This window comes from Chelonia mydas, chromosome 11 (genome assembly GCF_015237465.2).
Source record: "Chelonia mydas isolate rCheMyd1 chromosome 11, rCheMyd1.pri.v2, whole genome shotgun sequence".
Taxonomy (NCBI): Eukaryota; Metazoa; Chordata; order Testudines; family Cheloniidae; genus Chelonia; species Chelonia mydas.
In genome coordinates, this window is record NC_051251.2 from 19,612,673 (window position 1) to 19,631,010 (window position 18,338).

The following is an 18,338-nucleotide window of genomic DNA, read 5'->3' on the forward strand; positions in this document are numbered from 1 at the left end:
ATATGCTTTCTTGATATTGTATATCGCTAATTTTGTAATCAGAATGTTATTTGGTACTAAGTCAAAGGCCTCACAAGAGTTTAGGAATATAACATCTATGCAATTACCTCTATCAACCTAGCTTGTAATTTCATCAAAGAATGAAATCCAGTTTATTTGACAAGACCTATTTTTCAATAAAACCATGTTGGCTGGCATTATTTCTATTCCTATCCTTTAATTCTTTATCAATTGAATCTCATATCAGGTTTTCCATTATTTTGCCTGGGATTGATGTCAGGCTAACTGGTTTATATCCGTGTCATCCCATTTGGCCTTTTTGAATATATTAACACTCTTACAGCCTTCTGGAATTTCCTCACTATTTCAAGATTTATTAAAAATTAATACCAGTGGGCCAGAGATCTCCTCAGTCAATTCTGTTGGTACTCTTGGGTATGAGTTATTCAGGTTTGGAGACTTTAAAGAGTTTATCCCTAGTAGATTATGTTTAACATTCTCCTTAGCTTCTAGTGGACTGGAAAGTACCTGTTCATCCTCATGTGATGTAGGTACATCATCCTTCTTTCCAAATACAGAACAGAAATATTTACTGAACACTTCTGCTTTTTCCCCTGCATCATTAATAGTTTTACAATCTCCATCTAGTAAGGGTCTATTTTATTGCCATGATTTCTTTTGTTCCTAAAACATTTTACAATCTCCTTGTTGTTCTTAGCCCTGCCAGCCATGGACTTTTCTCTGTTGTCTTTAGGTTTCCGAATCAATTTTCTATACTTCGTAACTTCTAATCTATATTGATTGCCATTTCCTCTTCTCTTCTATTGGTTATATATTGCTTTTTTATTTCCATTTGCTGCTTTCCTGAATTGGGGCCAGTGGACCTAATCCTGCAAGCCTCTACTTGTGTAACTCTGACACAATGGAGCTTCAGTGTGCAGTCTGCTTTTGAGCCCCGGATTGAGCCTAACATATGAAAAATATATGCTTTTGAGTAGCCATATAAAACAGTGATGTTCCTCTAAAGATTTGTTCAGCATCTCTGTATGTTAAATACATAAAACTCTTGATTCCACCATATAAAAGTTTATAGAAGGAATTTCTGAAACTCACATTTAACTAGAGATAATTGTTATTTAACGAATATAGTTTCCAGATGCCACAAATTTACATTATGGCATACATTTTAGTTGTATGTGTAAATAAAACACAGGCACATACTAAATCAAACTATTAGTTGCTATAGTTTGGTATCCTGTCTCTTGACACTGGCCCATTACCAGATGGAAGGAGCAAGGTGCTCTTTCATGGAATAATCTGGGCATAAGGGAAATTTCTAACTTTATTATTAACCACAGTTAGTGGTTGGTATATGCCCTGAAGCAAAGGGCTAATATTCTGTCTAATGTAACTGTAATGTAGGTACTCTTATTATTCATATAAATGTATGATCCTTTTGGAGTCTTACTGTGTTCTTGGCCACCGATATCTTATAGCAGTGAATACCTTTTATAAAAAATACTTTCTTTTATCAATTTTAACTTCATTTCCTGTTAGTTTAATTGACCATCATCTTGTTCTAATGTTAAGAGAGAAGAAATATGGGAGTGCCTGGTTTACCTTTTCTGTATCAGTCACTGTGTTTTATATTGAAGTCGATAGAGGTGCATTAAATTATGACAGCATAGAACTTGCTCCAGAATGTTGAACTCATCCCTGTTTCCAATTCAGTCCTGTTCAGTGTCAGTGATGAGAATGACTAGCCAGAGTTCAAAAGGAAATGCTTCATTTCTCTTTTAGCCCTAGCACTTCATTCAACAATAATTTAAAATCATCTGGACTGCTTTGAGCTTTACTTCAAAATGTAGACTGGGAGCATCTAAACAGCATCTAACTTCAGTTTTAAGTAGAAGTTCAAATATAAAGCAGGCTGTCTTTTCTGTGGTATTTATTTTAAAAATACGTGAGATGGGAGTGTTAGTATAATTTATACTTGGGTGAGAGATGATACTCAAATATATAGGACTGCATTATGAGATCTTAGTGAGTCTGAAAGAAATCAGGTTGATCTATAATTCGTATGAGGGATTTACTTGACTCCTGCACAGCAGTTGAAACAGGGCCTACTAGCCAGTGATGTAGCTGGGGATATGGGAATCAAAGTGATAATTTGTTACACTTTGTTTGGCAGTGTCTTAATATTAGCAGTCTTTGTTCACATGTTCATATCCATTTATAAATGCTATGTAGTACAGAATCATAAATTACTGTTGGGTGAAATTTATATTTCATTTATATTTCCTCAATCCATGAGGCTACAAATGGACCACAATTGCCCTTTGGTCCCACTCATAAAAAGTGGAGTGTTGACATAGCAGAAGTTGCTTCATGTGAACATTTTATTTAGAAGCTTAATGACAGAACTGAGGATTATGGCAAAAATGTATCTCTGACCTAATGGAAAGCACACATGGGCCAAATACATCCTAATTTAGCACCATTGAAGACAAATATTTGTATTAATCAACCTTACTGGAGTTGCACTAGGGATAAATTTGATCAATTGTGTTTATCAAAGGCATCTAAGATGTGTTTGATTTGAAAATCCTTTTCCTTTAAAGGACACCAATAACTTAACTAGGGAGTATGTTTGCAACGTGCCAAAATGACTTGCTTATTTCCATAAGCTAACCTATAATTGGGTTCCTGCAGCCTTCCTGCTTCACAATGGTACTTATGAGTCAATTAAAGTGCCCTAACAAGCAATTACTGGTTTATTGTTTAATTTATTTTAGCGGCTCATGCTGTTCTGCTCGAAAGTTGCATATATATAAGTCAGCATGTAGCACAAATCATATTGTTGCCTTTGACTGAAGTGCTGAAAACAATGCTTTGGAAGATCAAATAAATCAACTCATGTTTTTGATGACAATTCAAATAAAATTAAAGAAAAAGTCATGTATTTGTGGTATGACATGCACTGACAGTGGCTTTTGAAAATATGAAGCAGTGAATGAAAATGAGTTATCTACTACGATTGTGTGAATTCCAGTAGACTCCGCTTAAATCAAAGCACTTGGACAAAATCTGATTTCTAGATACAAATGGAGTTTACTGGGGCCAATTTTTCAGAAGTGACCTTTCATTTTGCATTCCCAAAATACTGAGAGTGCCTTTTGCATGCTCCCATTACTTCACTCACCTTGTCCCACAGGTAGAGAACTGTAAGGCTACTGAGTCTGTGCATGCCAGCTTAGTATCTGCATGTTCAGCATTGATATGTACAAATTTCAGGAATGGTTTTAAGTTAGCTGAAGATTTGGCCTTTAAGGGTGGTATTTAAACATTATTTAAACTGGATAAATAAAAACTGTCTGTGAGTCTGTAAAGGGGGAAGGAAGTTACAGAAGGGTAGGGAAGTGTTCATCCACATATAATTTATTGGGTGGTCTAAATAATACCATCCAAAAATTATACTTGGATGGACACTTCCCTACCCTTCTGCAACTTCCTTCCGTCCCTTACGGATTCCCAGACAGTCTTTGTCTTTCCACCATAGAACCCCTCCTGAACAGTTCTCTTTCCATGATGTGTAAACAGAAAGGTGCCTAAAGCACAGAAAGGGAGCAGAGTCCACATCCTAAAATGTTAGACTGTATCATCCCATTCTTAATCTTTTACTTGCTCCCCATTGCCTCGAGTATCAGTTTAAAATGTCTTGATCTAGCTTTATTCACCGTGTTTGATCTGCGTTTGGAAGTTTTTTTTTACCTTAGAGGACATCAATAACTTAACTAGGAAATATGTTTGCAATGTGCAAAAATGAGTTGCATATTTCCATAAGTTACCTTATAATGGGATTCAGGATGCAGCCATGCTGACTTTGTTTCCTGTTGTTTTCTCCACTCTGCAAATAACATCAGCCTTGACACTCTATTCCTTTTCTTTTGCCTCTCACTCCTCCATGGCTAATTTCTAAGCTATCTCCTATGGATGGGCCCCCTTGTTTGTTCCCTTTCACTTCTTGTCTCCAGGTTTTTTCTGTTCTGCTCCCTATGCATGGAATGACATCACTCTTCTTGTGCTCCAAGTCTCCCTGTCTCCTTCTCCAAGTCTCTGTTAAAAGCCCACATTTTTCATGCAGCTTTCTCTTGTGCTATGTACTCCTCCTCTCCTGTGCCATTTGTTTCTCTTTAAAATATTATCACTTATTAGATAGGCATGCTGTATAATATGATTTGCATTATTATTTATTTTACTACCTTATTTTCCTTTGCCCACACTTTACCTTTATCATCAACTTCTCTGAGCTCCATGTTCTATGTCTAATATAGGCCCTGATCCCACGCACACTTAGATACATGCTTAAAGTTAAGCGTGTGAATGGTCACATGTAGCTCAGTGGACTAATCAAGTACTTAAAATTAAGTGTATGTGTACATGTTTGTAGGATCAGGGAGTTAAACTACAAGAGCTTTGGGGACATAGAATGTCTATTTTAAAATCTGTCTCTATTTGAAAACCACCTCAGTTTTAATATCATTAATTGTGACTTTTTGTCATACAATAATAAATATTGCTGCATGTCTTTCGATTATGCAATTGTAAATGCTGGAGCATAGTTCCTGTAGCATAGCATATTTTTCATCTCTTGGAGACGCTAGCAGTCATAACACACCTAAAGAGAAGTTTTATATATTTACTTTGCCTCAATTATACTTAAGATGGGACAGTATGGCAACTTTATATAAGTAATTTTTGGTGTCCTTGATGAAGATAATGAGGCTGTACAAACCTTAGGCATCAAAGTCTATTACTTGTTTAACCTTCCCAGCAGAGGACAATTACCATGCCTTATCATAGAGGAAAGCAACCTCTGCCCCTTTGCTTTCACAATTGAGAATGGGAATCTGTCAGTATCATTTCTGACTGCTAGTATTGAGAGATGGTAAGGGTCAAAAAGATTGAAAGTGAAAGGCAAGGATAAGCAATTTGGAGGTAGTTATTAATATGCTGATTTATTGTCACTTGAGTCTAAAGAGACTTCAGCCACTCTCGATTTTTATATGCTCTTTAAAATACTGAATTTTCCTGAGAAATCTAATTACATTTTAATAAATTATTTTCTTCAATTTATTGCCAAGTCACCTCTACTCCCAGAAAATATTTGTATCTTTTAAAAAAAACTACTGTAACTTCATTCTGGCATAGCTTTCCTATGTATCTTCAATGACCAGTTGATATAAGAAAACAGCTAATTACCTTTACTTTTCTCTGGTGCACTCAGCTATATAAGGTGATAGAAAAAAATAATTATGCATAGCCACTAAAGTGTGGATTAATTCGGAATCTCCATAAAATAATAGAGCAAATCTTTAAAATTAAGACATCATAAAACCTAAATTAAATAATGTTATCCATTACAGCTTTATGGCATTGTTTGTGGCTTTACATGATGTCAGAGCACTTGTCTTAACTAGGCTCCTGGAGCCAAATTGTGGTGTAACTGAGAGCAGAGCTGGTCCTTAAAGAGAGATTATCTAGTATCTAGGCAAGGGTCTTCTGGGTTTTGCTCCTGATTCTGCCCCTGCTTAATTGCTTTAATCAAGTCACAACCTGTCCCAGCCTTGGTTAACTTATATGTAGTGTGTGTTTAATCTTGAGGGTATTATGAGAATTAATTATTATTGAAGCTTTTAGATCCTATAATGAAAGACACTATACAAGTGCAAGCTGTTATGATTGTTGTGATTATTTGTCATCAATAGACTGAATCTCTGTCCTGGCCTCTTACACTGCCCCTGTAACTTAGTGTGTAGGCAGCACACAGACATTAATAAATGTATCTTCCCAAAACAACCGTGAAGTAGGGTTGTATCATCATCCTCATGGTGGCATTTAGAGATTGTGAGTCTCCCAAGGTCACACAGGATTTGTATCCAGTTCTTCCGAGTCTGACTGCTGCATCATAACCACAAAACTGTCCTTCCTGTCACTGGATATTTCCATATGTTGATATATCAGCCATTCATGTCAGCTGTCCAGAAATTATTAGCATTTCAGAATCAGAATAACATTAACATTCATCTTCTAGACAGAGCAGTTGAGAAAAACATTTTTTAAAATGGCTATAAGTTTTCTTATTTAAAAAAAAATCATTTCCAGAAAAAGGTCACAGTCTATATAAAATAAGCTCTTAACACTGCTACCCTTAGAATGATGTGGCAAGGCATATTGAGCCACATTCACCTCAATCCAACTAGATTGCTGTCAGTGAAGTTACATTGTGAATGAATTTGGCCCATTGTTTATGATTGGAGACTCAAAACAGTGTGCCTGATTTGAACTATTAAGCACAATATTTCCACAAGGAACAATTCATTTTACCTTTCTTTTTGTGTGAAATATCCTCCGTGACTCTTAAGTTGATAGCCAAGGGCTCAGATCATCAGTCTCTGATATCCACAGTTCTGGCAGCAGGGCCTCCATGAGGTTATGGAGTTTGGCTGCTACAGAGCTTTTCATCTTTTATTTGGCAGAGTTCAGACTTAGCCTTTAGCTACCCTTAGCCACCATTCCCAAACAACATCATTACATGAAGACGTCTACCTCTTTGTGCTGGCTTAGATGATGTGACCTACACATGATTCACTAATGACTGAAACTTTTATATGCCAAGTGAATCTAGCAATATCCCCAGATAGCAGAGAACTATTTGGAGCTGACTGGTACTCACATAGCTAAAGGCCTTTAAATAGAATTGTGTCTTCAGATTCAGGCAGTCAGGGCTCATCTAAGAGGCATTTCCAGGCTCTGCATTAAGCATTATCATTATAGTATTGTCAGACTTTAAGAACAAGGGGCCCAGATCATTCCCGAACATGGGAAACCCACATGAGGGACTGGGATTTCTGTGAGATTCCCCCCTTACAGAACTGCCACCTGATTGTTCCGTGGGGGCTGAAGAATGGGGTTGGCCATTCCTTGCGGAACAGGATTCAGCCCCCATGACTTGCAGATCTCTCAGATCTGTCCATGCAGTCACAATGTGCCTCCAAAATACCTCTTCTCACTAGCAGCACAACCCAAGGAGGGTGGATCTAAGGCATGGAAGAATTGCATGCAAAACTAAGTACAAAGTACAGCCCCAGTCTGAATTAAGTTTGCTGTTGATTCTTCATTGCTTTTCAGGGTAAAGAGGCATATGTGTGTGTGACGTTTTAAGTGAGCCATTTCCCATATCCATAAGGCTCTCCATTCCACCTGAACTGGTGGAGACTTCATCATGAGGATTGTGGATTAGTACCATGGAGGTGGAATTCCCCACATCCACAGAAGCAGGGGCAGATGGATGAGGCCCTCTGGGTATGGATTCTAGAGAGACAACCTGCCCCAAGATGACCTAGCTGCATTCTTACCCTCACCTATGACAAGCGCAGTTAAGGCATAGCAGGAGAATGGGAACTCATACAGAAGCAGCAATGTGCAAAGACACACTTTTGCCATTGCTCTAAGCATCACACTGTAGTCAAATGTCCAGGAAAGCTCAGAACTGCTTTAAGATTGAAGTAAAATAAAATGTAAAATTTCTTAAATAGCAGAGTAGTGTAAATCTGAATCTACAACAGTAAATCAGCATTAGCGGTGCACTGGGGAACAGAAGGGGAAGAAGTGGCATTATAATGAAATCTTCAACTCTCTGACTCTCTACACAAGATCCCCAAAGAATGGGCTGAAAAATAATACCGTTGGACAGCAGACTGTCTCCTGAATTAGCAGACAATTTGAGGGCAACAGCCCTTTGTCTTTTAGCAGGTTTAAGAGCTGCAAACTGTTGAAGTTAGAGTTAACCCTGACATAAGATGCAATTTCTTAGCTGTGAGGGTAATTAAAGATTGGAACAGCTTCCCAGGGCAGGTGGTGGATTCACCATTGCTTGGCATTTTTAAAACAAGGTTAAATCTCTTGTTAAAAGATCCGCTTTAATCCAGCTTCTGGGAGAAATTCACCGGCCTGTGTATATGGCAGGTCAGGCTGGATGGTCATACTGGTTCCTTCGGGCCTTGGAATCTGATTCTCCCTCTTTATCCCCTTTCTTCATGGACGTGGGGAGAACAGGATCACCTGCATCACCCTCAACATGCTCATAACACTTGGAGCTCTGAATTAAGCCTGATTGTAATAAATCTCATGCTTCAGGACTTCAGCCTACAGGGGACAGTGTGACAATCTCCCTAAGGGGAGAACAGGTTTAGACCCCCAGAATAAGCATTTAAACCAATTGTTTGCACACTGGGTTTTCGACTGTAAGAGCTATTGTGAAAGCTTGTAATGCACTGAGTTTAATAGTCATTATCTCTCTTTCACTCACATACACACAGTGTTTATGGTTATGAAGGTATATCTATGTATATAAAGAAAACTGTAATTGTCATGCGACTTCAGCGTTGCTTCACAACAGGGCAGTGAAGCAACCAGGTAGGGAGGGGCTACCTCCTCAACCAGACAATACTTGTTTCAAGCACCTTGCCATTGTCCAGCCCAGGAAGGAACAATGAGGAACTATCAAAGCAAAGGGGGAAAAGCTTGAAACTGAAAAGAAAACCCCAGTCTTTGGAAACAGAGAGAGGAAGGAGTTTTCCCTACTTTGAATAACTACAGTGACAAGGAAAACAAAACTGCACATCCTTTTAAAATGGAAAGGGTTTGAACTGAAGAGCATTCAGAACTGGGGGACAATCATGAGGCAGGAGGCTGTCCATGAATGCTGGATCCCTCCTATAGCTAGGGGGTATGCTGGGAAACTCTTTTAAGGCAGTAGGTAACTCTTATTATTCCTTTTCTAATTAGAAATTCCTTTTATAATATGAAAAGATAAAGGCTGAGGTTGCACCTTTGTTTCTTTCCTGCAAAACTTGTGTATGTTTGCTTCCCCTTTACTATTTCATATTAGAATCTGTGGTTTTCCTATGAAATCCATTTTTTGTTTATTTTCATTCCAAGCAGGTCTGTGGTGTTCAAACTGTGTGGAGTGTGTATGCCAAAGTGAGCTGATGAGTAGGGGGCTGGTTTCACATCTTGGGTGGGGGAGTGGTGGTGACTAACCAAAATGGTGTCCAAGAGGCTGGTAATTAAGAACTCAGGGAGAAAGTATTTGGGGAGACTCGGGACTGGAAGGGCTGTTGGTTACCCTGCAAAGAGTAAATGGGCTGGTGGAAAGCATAGTGCGAGTTTATGATTGTGTGCTGCCTACTAGCATCAGGGATCTGAACCATGGCTGCACAGCACAAGGGCCCCCAAGCTTACAGGGAAGGCAGTGACAGAACCCCTGACTGGTCTGGGTGAACCCCAAAATGTCAGTCAGGAAGGAACATTTTTCCCCTAATGCATAATTGGCTAGATGTATTCTGTTTTTTCTCCCCTGCCTTCCTCTGAAGCATCAGAGATTCACCACAATTGGAGACTGGGCAGGGTAGATCAGGGCTCTGAGGTAGTACAGAAAATCCTCTTAAGGTGCCAGTCTGGTGCGTCTTGCTCTCATGCTCAGGGTCACACTGATTTGGGGTTGAGAATGATTCCACCCACTCCCAGATTGGTGAGGACCTTTGGGGGTTTTCACTTTCCCCTGGAGCATGGAGTGTGGTTCACTAGATAGGGTCATTTGGGCACCCTGTCAATTCCCCGCCATTGTAAGGGCTCTGGACATTGGTGACACCTTGGTCTCTCCTGTTCTGTGCCTGTAGAATATGGTTGAGTTTCCTGAGGACTGAAATGCTTAAGTGCAAGTAAAGTCTTTGGGCTTGATATAGGGGTATTAAGGAGAAATTTAACAGCCTGTTGTGTATAGGAGGTTACACTAGATGATCTAATGGTCCCTTCTGACCTTAAACTCTATGAAACTGTGAAATTGACTGTAAGATAAGTAGTCATTCTTTATGAGTACAAACAAGCATTTGCCTTTTCAAATGCTGTCATGTACAACCAAAGGGTTATATTCTAATTTCTTAAGCAAGATGGACATCATGACTTATCTCACATTTCTGTTATGGGTTGTCCAGCTGTAGCAGTAAATAGTTTTTGGATGGTCCTATGCTATATAATTGGCTGGAATGTTGCCCACAAAGTGTAAAACAATTGACTCTTTGAGAATATTGAACTTTCAGAATCTGATTTACATCATAAGCTTTTAAAAGAAAGGATATGTTTTTTACCATGTCTGTGAAGCACCTAGCACACTTTTGAATGCAGTATGAATAATAACTAAATATAGATTTTCTTTATACTATTGGTATAGAACAGCAAATCTTGCATATATAGGTAGCTGGTTTGTTAGAATGCAGAAACCAAATATATACAGCATTAACAAAGAGGTTTTTTTCTTTGTAGCTGTTGTGTGCCTCTCAGACAATAACCATGCTGCAGATGTCACTGAATGCATGAGGTGGACAGAACCTATGCCTTCCCTGGTACAGGAGTGTCTAATTCCCTGCAAAGATGATTGCACATTCACCCCTTGGTCTAAATTTACAGCATGCTCTTCAGATTGTGAATCAACAAAAAGTAGAAGAAGATCACTCACAGGTACAATCAATCTTTTATATGTTATGATTTATGGACAAGACATTTGAACTATCTTTTTCGATGTTGCTGGGTTGACTTTGAACTTTTGTCAGATTTCAGATAGAATATTGTTTATCTTTGACCAAATATTTGTCCATTTGTATATATAAAGGGCTCATGTAGGTGTGAAAGCAGTGCAGGAGCTGACCCAAACTAGTTCAACATGGGCTGCAGATGGATCAAAAGTGATCCTTACTGTGACATGCTCAGGACACCAGAACTCGGAGCCCAACTATGTTACCATTTTGCCTTAGCAAGAGTGAAAGCTTTGCTGCTGCTAAGATGTGTGTCAGTTCCCTGACACACCAGCCCATCTACCTTGCCCACAAACTCTTCAAGACTCTGTCAGTCTGAACCTTGCCCTGCAAATAACAAGGAGAGGAACCGCAGTTCCTGAGTTCCCCAGAGACATCTCCCTGCAGTGTCCAGTCCTTTTCACTGGACGTTCTCAGAAATTATAAATCTTGCTGCTTCCAAAGAGGTGGCGCACACATCAGCCTTTTAGGTTAGCTGACGACTTACACTTAATTTTAATACACAGCACTGAGGTGGTTTTGTAATAAAACAAGAATAAGTTTACTAACAAAGAAAAGAGATTTAAGTGATACTAAGCAAGAATGAGACAGATGTCATTACAAATAACAAAAAACAAAACAAAACATGTTTTCTAGTGACTAAAACTTAATTTTAGTAAGTTTCAATCTTTGCCTAAACAATTTTCTTTCTTACATCAAGTTAGCAGCATCCCTAGCCCTCCGTAATAGGGGATCCAACTTTCACAGGCTCAAAGAGCACTATACCCTGTGTCACCACAGTGATGGATAACTAAAAGGTCTTCTTGCGCCTCTTATGATACTCAAAGACTACTTCTTGGCCTCAAGAGCCAGGAAGGCTTCTGGGGTGCAGATTCTGTCCTCTGGCAGGATTGTTAAATGGTCATCTCCCCCATTTGTTTAGCTTTATGGCTTTGTTTACCTTGTATGTAAATGTACTTTAATTGTCCTCTACCTAGCCAAGCAGGTCAGTCAGGGTAAATACACATTTCTTTGTCTTTGGCAGACTGGGTTTTTCTTCTAGTGCTCATCCCTATGTGTATTCTATACGTGGGAATGCATGCGCACCATACCCCTGAGTCCAGAGATTCTTAACAGGCAGTGTCCATTGGCCTGCACATGTGCAATTGATCTCCTCATGCTCCAGGCCAAGGGCATAAGAGGCAGTGCAAGCTGACGCCTCTTCAGTTTTTTCTTACAACTGCATGGCCTGAGTCGGAGTCTTCAGCATCCACAGATTTCTCCAGCTTCTTTTTTATAGCCTGTAACTAGATATTGGCAATCGTTTTTATATTAGCATAGAGTTTTTATAGTATAGCTTGTTTTTCCGCTTGCTGGGGGAGTCCCTCCCTGAAGTCTAGGACTATGCCCGGGGTCCTGGGGTTCAAGAATTGCTTCTCTTGCTCCTTCTCTGTGAGTGACGACCACCAATGCTACCTCTACTGTTTGGGTGAGATGCATATCTCTGCAAAGTGCAGCATTTGCCACTTGTATCCCCCGTGAACATGCAAAAGTCATGAGCTTCAGGTGAAGAAACAGGTTATGGAGAAGGCTATGAGTTATCACGCAGATCTGGTCAGGGGAACCCCCTCTGTACATTGATGCCAACTAACAAGCAGCACCCCTCCGAGCATGAACTTGGGAACGGAGCCTAGAGCTGGGTAAGCCCAAGCACTCATGATCCAGGGCTTCACATGAGAGTAAGGAGCACTGTCCTGGTTACAAGGACAGATTCCTGTCCAAGTCCGTTCCTAAGAGAAGAGATCCCTCCCCAACCCTGTCAAGGTCGGGTCAGCCTTTGTATGCAGATCCTAAGGGCTCAGGACTGCTTAAGGGAGGGAAGGAGATTAAAGTGCAAAAGAAAAAGAATCAGTCAATTTTGTTGGTGGCTTCAATCCTAAACATAAAGATCGGCATCCACCAGCTCCATCTAAGAGCAGTGGACCTGATTCTTGGATGGTACTGATCCATCCTTTGAAGGACTGGTCACCCACAACATTTTGGGATGCATCAGAACTGTTGAGCCTAATCGCTGGAACACCCCAAACACCAGGATGTATGGATACTTACGTCTTGCCAGAGGATATTCATAGATTCATAGATATTAAGGTCAGAAGGGACCATTATGATCATCTAGTCTGACCTCCTGGACAATGCAGGCCACAGTGTCTCACCCACCCACTCCTGCAATAAACCTCTCACCTATGTCTGAGCTATTGAAGTCCTCAAATCACGGTTTAAAGACTTCAAGGTGCAGAGAATCCTCCAGCAAGTGACCCGTGCCCCATGCTACAGAGGAAGGCGAAAAATCCCCAGATACCCCCAGGATATCTTCTCTCTTACCCACAGTCCCCTGTCCTCTTGGGCCCAGTTCTCCTGAGGGACATTTCTGCATTGGAAGACAAAACTACTTCAGTAACACTGGAACCATCTCCACTCCAGTGCTCAGGCAGGAGTGTTCACCCTCTGGTACCGTCATCCCCACCAGTGGAAAGAGAGCAGTTCTTCAACCTGGACGAGTCAGGTGCTGAGGCCGGTCCTTCATCTCCTCGAAGGGAGATGAGTCCTGATAGGCACTCAAGGAGAGTCGGATGCCCTCCTCCCAGATATGAATTTCCCAGGGACCTCTAGTACTTGATGCCATGGGGTCCCCCTCATCTGGTTGACCCCTCATAGTTGCCCTACTGGGACCTGTGGAACCATATGGAAGATGTCTTGGATCCATCAATGAGTTCTACCACACTTCTCCCACTCTGCATCCACTGGATCCATCATTATGAGGAGGAAATTGATCCAGATCCACAGGTACTGACAGGGATCTCATCCTCATCTCCAGAAGAAACAATCAGTCTGTTCTCACCATCTCCACCAGACAACTGCAGCAGCTCTTGGTACTGCCTCTTGAGGAATGCAAATGACCTTCAGATCCCACTGGAGAAGGTCCAGAATTCCTATCACTGTCTCCTTGACATTCTGTAACCTACAGGTCCAATGACATTCTGTAACCTACAGGTCCAAGCAAGGAGGCACTCCTGGTAAAACAGGGCATCATGGAGCCAGCCAGAGTGATCTGGCATATCTCAGCCTACTGCTCTTCCACACCTAAAAGAGCTGAGAGATGCTATTTTGTCCCAACCAAAGGAGCTGAGTTCCTTTTCACCCATCCAGCGCCCGACTTGCTAGTGAAGCAGGCAGTCATGGAGGGAGCAAGTCACAACATCCTAAGATCACCCCAGCTTTCAGGGGCTCCAAGAGGTTGGACCTTTTGGGAAGAAAGGTGTTCTCCTCTATAGCCTGCAGTTCTTTATCACAAACTTGAGGACAGAGCCCAATTTCAATCCTTCATTGAAGAAGGCAGACTAGTGGCAAAAACGTCCCTACAGCTACAGTGGTTGCAGTGGACATGGTATTTAGAGGGTGAGCCACTGGTATAGTGGTGAGGGTTCCACAAGGAAGTGCAGAACACCATAAAGAACTTACTATTCAATTAATCAAATTTGTTTAACAAGAAAACTGATGCGAGTCCACACTCTTTGAAAGATTTTGGATTGAACCTCCACTTCCTGAGAATTTACACCCTGGCCCTGAAGAGAAAACACCAGTGGCCAAGACCACTGCCCCACAAACATTCTACCACCAGCAGCCAGTCATACCTCTGTGCAAGCGGCAGAGGGTTCAGAGACCTCGATGTTCAGAATCCTCTTCTATCACAACCTCTACCTTTTCCCACCCACCCATTCAGGGCTACTTTTGATGCCTCAGTTGAGAACTGCCCAACATTATTTAAGCCAACCACTTCTATCACCCTGCTCCCTCCATATTTGGGGACCATCTCTCACTTTTGGCCCACAATTGGGACTCTATCATGAAGGAAAAGTGGGTTCTATAAATTATCCAGCATGGTTACTCCATCTAATTTCTCTCCTTTCCTCCCCACAAAGCTTCTTCCTGGTTCCTCTTTATGGAACATTCTAAGGCAGACATTCTTTGTCAGGAGACAAATTCTCGTCTCCAATGAGGGGCAATAGAGTAAGTGACACCTCAGTATCAAAGGAGGTGGGCTATTGGATGGGGTGAGATCCGAGTTACCCAGGTAAGAACTTTCTGTAGTATCTGGCTGATGAATCTTGCCCATATGCTCAGGGTTTAGCTGATCGCCATATCTGGGGTCAGGAAGGAATTTTCCTCCAGGGCAGATTGGAAGAGGCCCTGGAGGTTTTTCACCTTCCTCTGTAGCATGGGGCACGGGTCACTTGCTGGAGGATTCTCTGCTCCTTGAAGTCTTTAAACTACGATTTGAGGACTTCAGTAGCACAGATATAGGTGTGAGGGTTTTTTTTGTAGGAATGGTGGGTGAAATTCTGTGGCCTGTGTTGTGCAGGAGGTCAGACTAGATGATCATAATGGTCCCTTCTGACCTAAATATCTGTGAATCTATGAAAGGAGAGGGTTCTATACCCCATACTTCTTAGTCCCCAAAAAAGACAGAGGGTGGAGACCCATTATGGATCTTTGACAACTGAACATCTTTATTTAAAAGTCAAAATTCAGGATGGTTACACTAGCATCCATAATCCCTTTCTACAGGAGGGAATTTGGTTTGCGGCTCTTGCCGTGAAGGGTGCCTATTTTCATGGAGATATTCATCTGTCCCACAGAAAGTTTGTTTAGTTCCTAGTAGGTCAGGAACACTACCAGTTCAGAGTCCTTCCCTTTGGACTAACAACAATGCCCAGCGTATTCATGAAGGTTCTCTCTGTGGGGGAAGCCTAAACGAGACAGCACAGTTACACATTTTTCCCATATTTGGATGATTGGCTCCTAGCAGGACAGCTCGGCGACTCCATCATCTAGCAGCACTGGGTGTCTGTGTGAACAAAGAACAGTCTGTTTTGACCCATATGCAGATGGCAAACTTTATTGGAGTGACACTGGACTTACTTTCAGTAAGAGATTTCCTCCCCAAAGAAATATTTCAGATAATGAGCAATCTGATAACACAGATTACTCACAGACCAAAGACTATGGTCAGGGTATTCCTTTCTCTATTAGGACACATTATAACAAGTGCAACCCTTCTGGTTTGAGGCTTTCACCTGAACAACCACACATTACAGGGCACTTGGATCCCATAGGAGGTCAGGCTGCACGTTAACCTGCTGGAACTGAGAGCTGTCCACCTGGCCTGCAGGGCCTTCCTCCTGTTCATACATTCACTCCATATCCAAGTAATGGCAGAGAACATCACCACAATATTTTATATAAACAAACAGGTTGGAGCAAGTTCCTTTCCCCGCTGCCAGGAAGCAGACAGGTTTTGGAATTGGTGCATTGGAAACCACATCTTTATCCAAGCCAGAGCAGCTATTGGCCACAACTCCCAGGGTGACACTCCCCTGCTGTCATGCACAGATAAACTCATATATGCCTTTCTGCCCAGTCCCCTGCTACCCAAGATCTTGAGAAAGATCCACCACAACTGGACCAGAATTATTCTTATAGCACTCACCTGGCCCAGACAGTTGTGGTTCCTAAAACTTCTGAGAATGTCAACTTGTCCTATCAGGATCTGTGCCTTCCCAGATCTTCTAATTCAGGAAGATGGCCAAATCAGACACCTCAGTCCAGACCCTTTTCACTTCACGGCCTGGTGTTTGGATGAGCATCAGATCTAGAATGCTCATATTTGTTAGCCGTCCAAGCCATTCTTAATCAAAATAGGAAAGATTCAACTAGGACCTGCTACCTAGCTAAATGGAGAGGTTTCTGGGCATGGCATAATCAGTCTTCCTCAGACTCTGCAGATATCCCAGTCATTTTAGATTAACTCCTGTCACTGAAGAACTCTGGTCTTTCCACTAGCTCACTGTGTATCCGTCATGCAGCAATACCTCCCTTCCTCCATTTTCATTCACCCAACAACAGTTAAATTCATGAAATGCCTAGTCAGGACCTTTTCACTAGTAATCAGCAGACCACCATTTGAACCTCTGGCAACATGTTCTGTGTTCCCCCTCTTCCCATAAAAGTTGCATATTTAGTTGCTATTACTTTGGCCAGAAGGGTCAGTGAGATGGGGGCATTCATGGCCAATCCACCATATACCATTTTTCACAAGGAACGGATTTCCCACTGCTTTCATCCCAAATTCCTCCTCAAGTTATTTCTGAATTCCATGTCAACCAACCTATCCATGTATCTGTCCTTTTCCTGAAACTCCATGCTTCTGCTGAAGAAAATAGATTTCATTCACTGACGTCAGCAATTTTCCAACATAGGGACCAGCATTTGAAGAAGAAATCAAGGTTACTTACCTGTAACTGTTGGGCTTAAATCTGGTTGGAAATCTAAAGTTGTGGAAGTCATATAACTTTAATAATATAAGTAATGCTGGGCTTATGGAATCAGCCAAGAGCATTATACTGGTTTTAGTTGGTCATTTTCAGATATTAGTAAAACATCCCGGTTCAAGCCATTCTGCAGTAACTACTGGAAAAATATTATGTGTTATTTGAGCACAGAACAAACTGAGAAGCTCTAAAATTTCAGAACATTAATAATTCAGGGACATTTGTTTTAATAACAGTCTTTTCTTCGCTGCACTTTGTTAAACCAAGTTGAAGTGAATGGGGGCGGGGAGGGGGAGGGTAGGACTTACAGTAGGTATACTGCTTTCCATTAAAGCATATTTTCTATTTTCACATTTCATATTTTCTATTTTGCATTTAAAAGGACCATAGTTTAGTTACTTTTTGTTATTCCATTGGTAGAGGTGATACATCAAAGGCTTTTACAGCAGGGTGAAAAATTAAACATGACGGCTTTAGTAAACATATACAGCATAATAATGTTTAGGAATTGAATAGTAGCATAAGTATGGTGGCTATCGCTTTTCTTTTCTTCTGGAATAACTTGTAATCAACTACAAGATTATTTTGTTATTGTTTGGAGTGATTCAGGTTTTCAGTAACATAATTCCGTATACAAATGTAATGGAATCAAAGTGTTTTATTCATGAGCTCAGCTCATTAAAGAATAAAGGTACCCTTTTACATAAATGTCATTATTAAGAATTTTCAGTTGTTTCTGGCAAAAGATTTATAGTATAATGCCTTCCCTAGTGATCTCTGCACTTATAGAGAAATAAAAATTATCCATCCATCTCTGATTACTCTGCCTAACATATAGCTAAGCTGTTATCATAAGGAATTAGGTGAATAGCCCTTTTGTGGTATGTTTAGCTATGTATTTTCTTTATGTTGACTTCTGTTTGTTATGCTATATTATACCATGGGCCTAAATCTCCTCTCATTTTTACTCCAGTGTAAATCAGGAGTAGGCCCATCTAAGACGGTGGGCCTAAATGGGCGTAAAACTGACGTTCGCCTACGGTTGCTTAAATCAGTTGCTTTGCTCCCAGTGACATGTGTGAGAGAAATCTTTATTGCAATGAATTGGCTTTGCTATGGGTACTGGAGCAAGGCAAATTCATTTAAGCTGCCTTAGGGAAGTGTCACAGATCTGGTCAGCACCCCCCTGCAGCTGTCCACCAGATTGTTGTGAGGGATTCCCCAGTGTTTTAAGCTTCCTTGTGTCTCAGCAGGCTGTGCCTCCCTTGGCTTCTTTGGCACATTTCTTGGGCACTAACTTTGTCTGTTATCCCTT

At 41.0% G+C, this 18,338-nt stretch overlaps 1 protein-coding gene across 1 annotated transcript in view; it reads left to right on the top strand.

The window, feature by feature from the left end:
* Nucleotides 1-18,338, top strand: part of THSD7B (thrombospondin type 1 domain containing 7B) — a 496,247-nt gene that overhangs the window by 341,020 nt on the left and 136,889 nt on the right. The window contains exon 13 of the mRNA XM_007057469.3: nucleotides 10,387-10,581. Coding sequence (XP_007057531.2) covers nucleotides 10,387-10,581 — 195 coding nt within the window. The remainder of the gene's footprint in view (nucleotides 1-10,386; nucleotides 10,582-18,338) is intronic.